Genomic DNA, 11,050 nt, shown 5'->3' with positions numbered 1-11,050 from the left:
AGGGAAAACTTGCCGCTGTGCGCATCATACCTTCCTCTTGGGGTTGCCCAACGAACATGTGAAATACACGCCATCAAGCTCTTTTTCGGCGCCGTTGCCGTGGAGATCAAGACACGCTGCAAGGGGAGTCTCCACTTCTCAATCTCTTTACTTTGTTTTTGTCTTGCTTTATTTTATTTACTACTTTGTTTGCTGCACTTATAACAAAACACAAAAAAATTAGTTGCTAGTTTTACTTTATTTGCTATCTTGTTTGCTATATCAAAAACACAAAAAAATTAGTTACTTGTTTTACTTTACTTAATATCATGCATGTTTTTATTTCACTAGTTAAGCATAATGGAAAACAACAAAAATATGAGAGATCTTTATGAACTTTATCTTGAATTAGGACATGATGTGTTTGAAGAGAGAATTAAAAAACCCATGGAACTTTATATGCATGCTAATGGGAATGCTATTACTATGGATGCTTTGAACACCATTGTTGCTAATGCTATGGAAAATTCTAAGCTTGGGGAGGCTGGCTCTGATGAGCATGATCTTTTTAGTCCCCCAAGCATTGAGGAGAAAATTTTCTTTTATGATTACAATATGCCTCATATATATAATGATAACCACTTTGTTGAATTTGCTCCCACTACAACTAATAAAATTGATTATGCTTACGTGGAGAGTAATAATTTTATGCATGAGACTCATGATAAGAATGCTTTATGTGATAGTTACATTGTTGAGTTTGCTCATGATGCTACTGAAAATTATTATGATTGAGGAAAATATGGTTGTAGAAATTTTCATGTTACTAAAACACCTCCCTATGTGCTGAAATTTTTGAAGCTACACTTGTTTTATCTTCCTATGCTTGTTACTTTGCTCTTCATTAACTTGTTTATTTACAAGATTCCTATGCATAGGAAGCATTTTAGACTTAAATGTGTTTTGGATTTGCCTCTTGATGCTCTCTTTTGCTTCAAATACTATTTCTTGCGAGTGCATCATTAAAACAGCTGAGCCCATCTTAATGGCTATAAAGAAAGAACTTCTTGGGAGATAACCCATGTGTTATTTTGCTACAGTATTTTATTTTATATTTGAGTCTTGGAAGTTGTTTACTACTGTAGCAACCTCTCCTTATCTTAGTTTCATGTTTTGTTGTGCCAAGTAAAGTCTTTGATAGTAAAGTAAGTACTAGATTTGGATTACTGCGCAGTTACAGATTTCTTTGCTGTCACGAATCTGGGTCTACCTCCCTGTAGGTATCTCAGAAAATTAAGCCAATTTACGTGCATGATCCTCAGATATGTACGCAACTTTCATTCAATTTGAGCATTTTCATTTGAGCAAGTCTGGTGGCCTAATAAAATTCATCTTTACGGAATGTTCTGTTTTGACAGATTCTGCCTTTTATTTTGCATTGCCTCTTTTGCTATGTTGGATGAATTTCTTTGATCCATTAATGTCCAGTAGCTTTATGCACTGTTCAGAAGTGTTAAGAATGATTGTGTCACCTCTGAACATGTTAATTTTTATTATGCACTAACCCTCTAATGAGTTGTTTCGAGTTTGGTGTGGAGGAAGTTTTCAAGGATCAAGAGAGGAGTATGATGCAATATGATCAAGGAGAGTGAAAGCTCTAAGCTTGGGGATGCCCCGGTGGTTCACCCCTGCATATTATAAGAAGACTCAAGCGTCTAAGCTTGGGGATGCCCAAGGCATCCCCTTCTTCATCGACAACATTATCGGGTTCCTCCCCCGAAACTATATTTTTATTCCGTCACATCTTATGTACTTTGCTTGGAGCGTCGGTTTGTTTTTGTTTTTTGTTTTGTTTGAATAAAATGGATCCTAGCATTCACTTTATGGGAGAGAGACACGCTCCGCTGTAGCATATGGACAAATATGTCCTTAGGCTCTACTCATAGTATTCATGGCGAAGTTTCTTCTTCGTTAAATTGTTATATGGTTGGAATTGGAAAATGCTACATGTAGTAATTCTAAAATGTCTTGGATAATTTTATACTTGGCAATTGTTGTGCTCATGTTTAAGCTCTTGAATCATATGCTTTGCACCCATTAATGAAGAAACACTTAGAGCTTGCTAATTTGGTTTGCATATTTGGTTTCTCTAGAGTCTAGATAACATCTAGTATTGAGTTTTGAACAACAAGGAAGACGGTATAGAGTCTTATAATGTTTACAATATGTCTTTTATTTGAGTTTTGCTGTACCGTTCATCCTTGTGTTTGTTTCAAATAACCTTGCTAGCCTAAACCTTGTATCGAGAGGGAATACTTCTCATGCATCCAAAATACTTGAGCCAACCACTATGCCATTTGTGTCCACCATACCTACCTACTACATGGTATTTACCCTCCATTCCAAAGTAAATTGCTTGAGTGCTACCTTTAAAATTCCATCATTCACCTTTGCAATATATAGCTCATGGGACAAATAGCTTAAAAACTATTGTGGTATTGAATATGTACTTATGCACTTTATCTTTTATTAAGTTGCTTGTTGTGCGATAACCATGCTTCTGGGGACGTCATCAACTATTCTTTGTTGAATATCATGTGAGTTGCTATGCATGTCCGTCCTGTCTGAAGTAAGAGAGATCTAAGGTGGTAGCATGCATATTGTTAGAGAAGAGCATTGGGCCGCTAACTAAAGCCATGATTCATGGTGGAAGTTTCAGTTTTGGACACACATCCTCAATCTCGTATGAGAATAATAATTGTTGCCACATGCTTATGCATTAAAGAGGAGTCCATTATATGTTGTCCATGTTGTCCCGGTATGGATGTCTAAGTTGAGAATAATCAAAAGCGAGAAATCCAAAATGCGAGCTTTCTCCTTAGACCTTTGTACGGGCGGCATGGAGGTACCCCATTGTGACACTTGGTTAAAACATGTGCATTGCAAAGATCCGGTAGTCCAAGCTAATTAGGACAAGGTGCGGGCACTATTAGTATACTATGCATGAGGCTTGCAACTTGTAAGATATAATTTACATAACTCATATGCTTTATTACTACCGTTGACAAAATTGTTTCATGTTTTCAAAATAAAAGCTCTAGCACAAATATAGCAATCGATGCTTTCCTCTTTGAAGGACCATTCTTTTACTTTTATGTTGAGTCAGTTCACCTATCTCTCTCCACCTCAAGAAGCAAACACTTGTGTGAACTGTGCATTGATTCCTACATACTTGCATATTGCACTTGTTATATTACTCTATGTTGACAATTATCTATGAGATATACATGTTATAAGTTGAAAGCAACCGCTGAAACTTAATCTTCCTTTGTGTTGCTTCAATACCTTTACTTTGATTTATTGCTTTATGAGTTAACTCTTATGCAAGACTTATTGATACTTGTCTTAAAGTACTATTCATGAAAAGTCTTTGCTTTATGATTCACTTGTTTACTCATGACATTACCATTGTTTTGATCGCTGCATCCACTACATATGTTTACAAATAGTATGATCAAGGTTATGATGGCATGTCACTTCAGAAATTATCTTTGTTATCGTTTTACCTGCTCGGGACGAGCGAGAACTAAGCTTGGGGATGCTTGATACGTCTCCGACGTATCGATAATTTCTTATGTTCTATGCCATATTATTGATGATACCTACATGTTTTATGCACACTTTATGTCATATTCGTGCATTTTCCGGAACTAACCTATTAACAAGATGCCGAAGTGCCAGTTCTTGTTTTCTGCTGTTTTTGGTTTCGAAATCCTAGTAACGAAATATTCTCGGAATTGGACGAAATCAAGACCCGGGGGCCTATTTCGCCACGAACCTTCCGGAAGACCGAAGAGCATACGAAGTGGGGCCACGAGGTGGCCAAACCACATGGCGGCGCGGCCAAGGGGGGCCGCGCCGCCCTGTGGTGTGGGCCCCTCGTCGGCCCCCGACTCTGCCCTTCCGCCTACTTAAAGCCTCGTCGCGAAACCCCCGATGCGAAAAACCACGATACGGAAAACCTTACCGAGACGCCGCCGCCGCCGATCCCATCTCGGGGGATTCCGGAGATCTCCTCCGGCACCCTGCCGGAGAGGGGATTCATCTCCCGGAGGACTCTACACCGCCATGGTCGCCTCCGGAGTGATGAGTGAGTAGTTCACCCCTGGACTATGGGTCCATAGCAGTAGCTAGATGGTTGTCTTCTCCTCATTGTGCTTCATTGTTGGATCTTGTGAGCTGCCTAACATGATCAAGATCATCTATCCGTAATACTCTATGTTGTGTTTGTCGGGATCCGATGGATAGAGAATACCATGTTATGTTAATTATCAAGTTATTACATATGTGTTGTTTATGATCTTGCATGCTCTCCGTTACTAGTAGAGGCTCTGGCCAAGTTTTTGCTCTTAACTCCAAGAGGGAGTATTTATGCTCGATAGTGGGTTCATGCCTGCATTGACACCTGGGACAGTGACAGAAAGTTCTAAGGTTGTGTTGTGCTGTTGCCACTAGGGATAAAACATTGGCGCTATGTCCGAGGATGTAGTTGTTGATTACATTACGCACCATACTTAATGCAATTGTCTGTTGCTCTGCAACTTAATACTGGAAGGGGTTCGGACGATAACCTGAAGGTGGACTTTTTAGGCATAGATGCAGTTGGATGGCGGTCTATGTACTTTGTCGTAATGCCCAATTAAATCTCACTATACTTATCATGCCATGTATGTGCATTGTTATGCTCTCTCTATTTGTCAATTGCCCGACTGTAATTTGTTCACCCAACATGCTTTTATCTTATGGGAGAGACACCTCTAGTGAACTGTGGACCCCGGTCCATTCTTTAATACTGAAATACAAATCTGCTGCAATACTTGTTTTTACTGTTTTCTCTCGCAAACAATCATCTTCCACACAATTCGGTTAATCCTTTGTTACAGCAAGCCGGTGAGATTGACAACCTCACTTGTTTCGTTGGGGCAAAGTACTTTGGTTGTGTTGTGCGGGTTCCACGTTGGCGCCGGAATCTGCGGTGTTGCGCCGCACTACATCCCGCCGCCATCAACCTTCAACGTGCTTCTTGGCTCCTCCTGGTTCGATAAACCTTGGTTTCTTTCTGAGGGAAAACTTGCTGCTGTGCGCATCATACCTTCCTCTTGGGGTTGCCCAACGAACGTGTGAAATACACGCCATCACCATCTCCCTCTATGTATGCATTCAGTTCACCTTCCGTGACTGACCAATCCTTCCTAGAATCAAAGTTAAATAGAACAGGTGCAGGCAATCCTACTAATTTTTCAGCTTTCTTAGTTATCCTCCAAGCTTTCTTGTAAAATGTTATCTTGTAAAACAGGTTACCCAAATTAGATGAATCAGAAACAAATTCATGTTTAATCATGGATACTATGTCAAGTTTCTCTATGGGAAGTTGAATATCAAGATGGTGAGGTTCTACACCATGCATAGCTAATAAACGAGAGGCAATGAGACCTCCACAAATTCCTCCCTTCTCACGGTTAGTAGCAAGTCTATTAGCTATCAAAGCACCCAAGTTGTAAGTCCTATCACCTTGTAATGCAGCAGCTAGAAAGGCTAAATCCTGGATAGATAACTTACTTGCATTCTTTCTAGCAAGAACGCACTTGGTGATGAAATAAGCAAAGTAACGAATAGCTGGGAGTTGAATACTACTAATTTTACCACCATCCTCTGAGTAGCTTCTTCCATGACAAATCATCTTGAAGAGGTTCAAGAGCTCTTGCGGCGATCCCCTTATCTTCTCGCATGATCCCCATTGCGGCACTCTGATTGCTGCACAAAAATCATCGAATGGCAAGTTGACAGTTTATTATAAATTTTGTACCGAACCATGGGGTTAGATCGCGACCAATTGAATTCAAAATCCTGCACTACAGACATAGTCAATTTTGCATATTGGCATGGTTCACCAACAACAAAATCATCCAACCCTGCACGAGAAATTAGACTTTGAACATCTTGCAAGATTCCTGCACTTCTCATAAAATCCACACACGGGTAGTAAGCGGGGTATACTCCTTCTTCGCGGTGAACTCTCATAACCTGTTGCACCTCCAATTCTTGTTGGTTGAGTTGGTGCCTACTCCCTTCCATTTTCTGAAATTTTTCAACAAACAATTTAAAATTTGATTTGGTGACATATAATTGAGGGAAACTACCATAGGAACTTGCTAGAGTACTAATCATGCATCAAAACTAGTTTCTACCACTTAGAACAAGCATGCAAGCTCACTAAACATGTTACCTACATCAGCAAAATATTCAAGATATACTCCACCAAACAAAATTCTACTTGGATAATCGGAGGAGTCACATACCGGAGAGCAAATGTGCCAAATTTCAGACAAAAATCTGGGCTGAGCAAAGAGATCGAGAAATCTTGAGCTCTTGAGCAGAAACGCGAGTGAGAGGAACCTGGTGCGAGTTTTTTGGGGGAGAGAAGAGAATGGGAGAAAGAGATGAAGTAGTGGGGCAAGGAGGGGCCCACACGCCAGGGTGGCGCCCCCCCCCCCTTGGCCGCGCCGGCCTGTGGGGTGCCACCCTGGGGTGCCCCACTGGTCATCCCTGTGTGTTCCCGTGTGCCTCGTCGAAAAATAGGACCAATGGTATAATTTTTGTGAATTTGTGAAAACTTTGAAAAATGCACATTTCTGGGTGTCAAAATTATTATTACTGGGCAGGAAAATTTTTGAAATCTCTAATTAACTAAAGAACTTTGCAAAAACAAAAGTGCTACAGCAAGTAGATCAAGTGGAGGAAGAAAGAGATGTTGTTTAGTTCCTCTATGCATATAAAATGAATTTGTTAACAAGGTTGATCAAGTCTTGCCACCAAATAAATTTTACATAACATAAGAAGAATTAAATCTCAAATCAATCATGTTACCTTGTATTGAATTGATATGGATCAAATCACAAGAGTTTGATATTCTTCTTTAGGCTCATATATTGGACAATCAATAGTTCCCACTTTGATAGTTCTCACATTAGAAATTGTATTGACTCCACATGCTTTCTCAATCCTCTTGGGAAAATAAACGGTATGCTCCTTGTCATCGACATTGAAAGTAACTTTTCCTTTATTGCAATCAATAACAGCCCTCGCGGTGTTAAGAAAAGGTCTCCCAAGAATAATAGACATATTATCATCTTCAGGCATTTCCAACACAACAAAATCGCTTAATATCAAGCAGTTATTAGTAACTTGAACAGGAACATCCTCACATATACCAACAGGAATAGCAATAGATTTATCAGCCATTTGCAAAGATATATCAGTCGGTATCAGCTTATCCAAATAAAGTCTCTTATAAAGAGAGAAAGGCATAACACTAACACCTGCTCCCAAATCACATAGAGCAGTTCTAACATAATTATTCTTAATAGAACAAGGAATAGTCGGAATACCTGGGTCGCCAAGCTTCTTTGGAACCTTACCATTAAAAGAGTAATTAGCAAGCATAGTGGAAATCTCCTCATTATGAATTTTCCTTTTGTTAGACACAATATCTTTCATATACTTTGAATAAGGAGGCAATTTAATAGCATCACCAAAGGTATTTGCAGGAATAAAGGTTTCATCCAATCACAAAATTTATTATAGTGTTCTTCTTTCTTTGATTTTAGTTTCTTAGCAGGAAAAGACATTTGCTTTTGAACCCAAGGTTCCCTTTCACTACCATGTTTCTTAGCAATAAAATCTTCTTTAGTATACTTTTTATTTTTAGCATGCTTTTCAGGTTCTTCTTCAACCTCTTCTTTATCAGAAGCATCATTCTTATCATTATCTTTATCATGTTCATTACCACTTTCAGTTTCAGCATCAGAAATAGAAATACTATTAGGATCATTAACAGGCTCAAAGGATTCTACAACAGTTTTATGTTTCTTTTTCTTTTTCTTAGATGGAGCACTAGTTTCAGCTCGTTGAGAATCTTGTTCAACTCTTTTGGGATGCCCTTCAGGATATAGAGGATCCTGGGTAGAAACACCGCCTCTAGTTGTTACTTCATAAGCATGCTTTTCTTTAGAATTATCTTTTAACAAGTCATTTTGCACTTTAGTGAGTTGATCAATTTGAGTTTGAACCATTTGGAAATGTTTAACAATCATCTTAACATCATTGGAGGTTCTCTCCACAATACCATGCAATTCACCAATAGCTCGAGAATTTTCCATTAAATGATTCTCTACTCTCATGTTGAAATTCTTTTGCTCATGAGAGTGGATTCTGTGACCGGGTGTATACGTGAGCACGCGGTCATCACCGTTGGATCTGGTCCACCACCGTTGGATTCAGGCTATCAACAAACGGCGACTAACGGTTCTGTCAACTTTTGCTCCGTGTAAGGCCCAGCAGTCGCTAGCATGCATGCTTGAGTAGCAACAACCAAATGTGTGTGGGACCCGCTTGAGTAGCAACAACCAAATGAGCTTACGTTGACTCAATTTGGAGCCTGTCTGCTCACGAACAGGAATGAATTAAAACAAAATACACTTGGATCAATTGCTGGATCCATTTCGCTAGTACGCACTGCACAGTGTTTGAAGATTTTCTCCATGCATTCCATCGGTTCTCCATGAATTAGTAGACGAAAATCAGTATTGTTTTGGTGTTCATCACTTCAGCACAGAAAAACGTTGAATTCTATTGTATTGACCATTATGTGAGACCAAGACCAATCACACATAAAGTCCATCGAAACAAAGAGATCCCAGCTCGAACCACCGCCGCCGCTGATACCAACGACCGCCGGCCCTGCTACGAGCGATCTCCAGTTCTGCTCCGAACGGCCGCCGCCGCTGCTACCAGCGGTCGCCGGTGCTGCTCCGACCGGCCGCTTCCGCTGCTACCGGCCCCAGCGGCTTGAGTGCTTGAGCTCGCGCCTCCCAGATGAATCGAGGGGCGGGACACCTCCAAAACGCGATTGTCCCCTCCCATTGATGTGACTCCTCTCCTTGCGGGCTAGGCGGGGACGGATGCGATGGTCCCCGTGCTCCCCATCGGCGGGAGACGTCGAGAGTGCCCCACCGGCAACCACCAATATCACCAAGGCTGGGTCACGAGGCGGCGGGGCCATGGGGACGCCATGCTGTCGCTGGCCCGCGTCGGCGGACGGCATGAGTGAGCTCTTCTCCTACTCGATTTCCCCGCCGGCCAGGGCTCCTGCGGGCAGCGGTAGCCGGCGCGGCCATGTGACAGCTTAACCTGTGGAATATGGTTCAATGTTAAGTGCTAGTTCATGATAGACCCATGTGATCTAAGACCACAACACAATCAGCATATCTGTTTTATACGAAATAGGGCCTATTGGTTATGGCTATTTCAAATTTATTGTGTGGTCGCATTGCACCATACTACTCTCAGTAATCTTGTTTTTTCTCCAGACAAGTGAAATGTTTGTACAAAAGCGTATAACATGGAAGTTCATGAAGCTAACCTTGCCACCAGGTAGCCCTCCAATGCCGTTGATACGAACAGGTGGGCAGTCAGTGCCGAGGAAACAATCAACACTCGCACCTAGTTGTTTCAAACCGACACCTAAGTCACCGATAGGACGCTCCATCATTCTTGGTACTCCATCAAGAACATAACTGAAGTTCAGAAGAGAGATGTAAACCATCAGTCTCAAAGCATAACCACGGAACTCATACTTATTCCCGTAAGGATAAAAAAAAGAAACATACGTCGCATTTCCACCAGCAGCTACTACAGCTGCCGTCAATGGCCGCATTGCAGTTCCAGCGTTGCCCAAGAAGAGCTTTACTTCCTCCTTGGCATCCTTTTCAATCAGGAACCTGCCGCCGCAGCCGACGACTACAGCTCTTTTTGCAACTTTGTCTGCTTCCACTGAGATCCCAAGCGCGTCCAGGGCCTCGAGCATGTAGTGGACATCCTCGCTGTTCAACAGGTTATCCACAACCGTTGTTCCCTGATGAGCAAAAGCCAGTTAATGATCAGCAAGAGATGACAGCGAAGCAAAGCAGTTTCAATTGCTTCGTACTGCAAATAAGTTGACAGGGCATGCTGCACTATAATATTCCGATGAGTGGAAAGTGAATAAACCCTGGAGGGGATCCTAGATTTAGGATCTTATAGCTTGTGAAAACCTTTAGCGATAACAAGATTTGAAAGTCGTGCATCTTGAATGCAGGTATATGAATACTAGGTGTCCATGACAGCGTTGCAGCGTAATACTTTCATGAGGAAGCCATCAGACTGACATAAGAGGATCACCAGGTCCTACATAATTCTAATTACCATTAACTGACTTTTGCTCATCCAAGGCCTCATATAATATTGATCCAACTAACTACATAATTCTAACGATTCGATAAACGAACATAGGAATTGGCTACTAAGAAGAGTAACCTTGAACTAAATCCTATGGCTAGATCGTTTTAAGTAAAAAGAAAAAAATCTTATGATCTCACGAGCACCTAGCATGATAAGATGCACCTAACCCTCCTAAAATCCCATCTCGGCACCCAATTCACACAAAGGGGAGAAGTAGGGAGAGGGGCTTTGTCTGCTTGTTTTCTCACCTCGGACAAGGCGGAGAGGAGAAGGATCCGGTTGGAGAGCGACTTGGAGCCGGGCAGCTGCACGGCGCCGGAGATCTCCCGGATGGGCTGCAGCACGACCTTCTCCAGAGCACCGCCCCGCCGCGGCCCCGCAGACGCATCCCGCGAGCCGGGCGCGCCGGCATCCGGAGGCGGCGAGAGAAGGCGGAGGAGGCCGGGGCGGCGGCGGCGCGGTCGAGCGACATCACTGCCCGCCGCCGCCGCGTTGGACGGCGCCATGGTCGCCATTGCCGATGGCGTCGTGGTGACCGGGTTGGTGGGAGGGAGGAGAGCGGCGGGATTGCGCGGGTTGTTGGGTTGGTGCCCATGTCGTGCCGGAGAGCAGCACGGCCTCCCCAGTCCTCTGCGCTGATGGGGGCGGCTCGGAGTGGGAGACTGGGAGTAGATGGAGGAAAAGAGCACGGACAGGGTCCAAGGAATCGTGTGAAACAATTTTTTAGTAGTAC

At 42.4% G+C, this 11,050-nt stretch overlaps 1 protein-coding gene across 1 annotated transcript; it reads right to left on the bottom strand.

Moving 5' to 3' along the window:
- Window positions 1-9,066: 9,066 nt before the first annotated feature.
- LOC124656078 (3-phosphoshikimate 1-carboxyvinyltransferase, chloroplastic-like) lies at window positions 9,067-10,668 on the bottom strand. The gene is made up of 4 exons (XM_047194887.1): window positions 10,566-10,668; window positions 9,708-9,952; window positions 9,461-9,614; window positions 9,067-9,228 (listed from the first exon to the last, which is right to left on the bottom strand). The coding sequence occupies exons 2-4, from the start codon at window positions 9,902-9,904 to the stop codon at window positions 9,067-9,069; spliced, it is 513 nt and encodes a 170-aa protein (XP_047050843.1). The 5' UTR covers window positions 9,905-9,952; window positions 10,566-10,668.
- Between the last annotated feature and the right edge of the window lie 382 nt (window positions 10,669-11,050).

This window comes from Lolium rigidum, chromosome 1 (genome assembly GCF_022539505.1).
Source record: "Lolium rigidum isolate FL_2022 chromosome 1, APGP_CSIRO_Lrig_0.1, whole genome shotgun sequence".
Taxonomy (NCBI): Eukaryota; Viridiplantae; Streptophyta; class Magnoliopsida; order Poales; family Poaceae; genus Lolium; species Lolium rigidum.
This window is presented reverse-complemented; position numbering and strand designations above follow the sequence as displayed.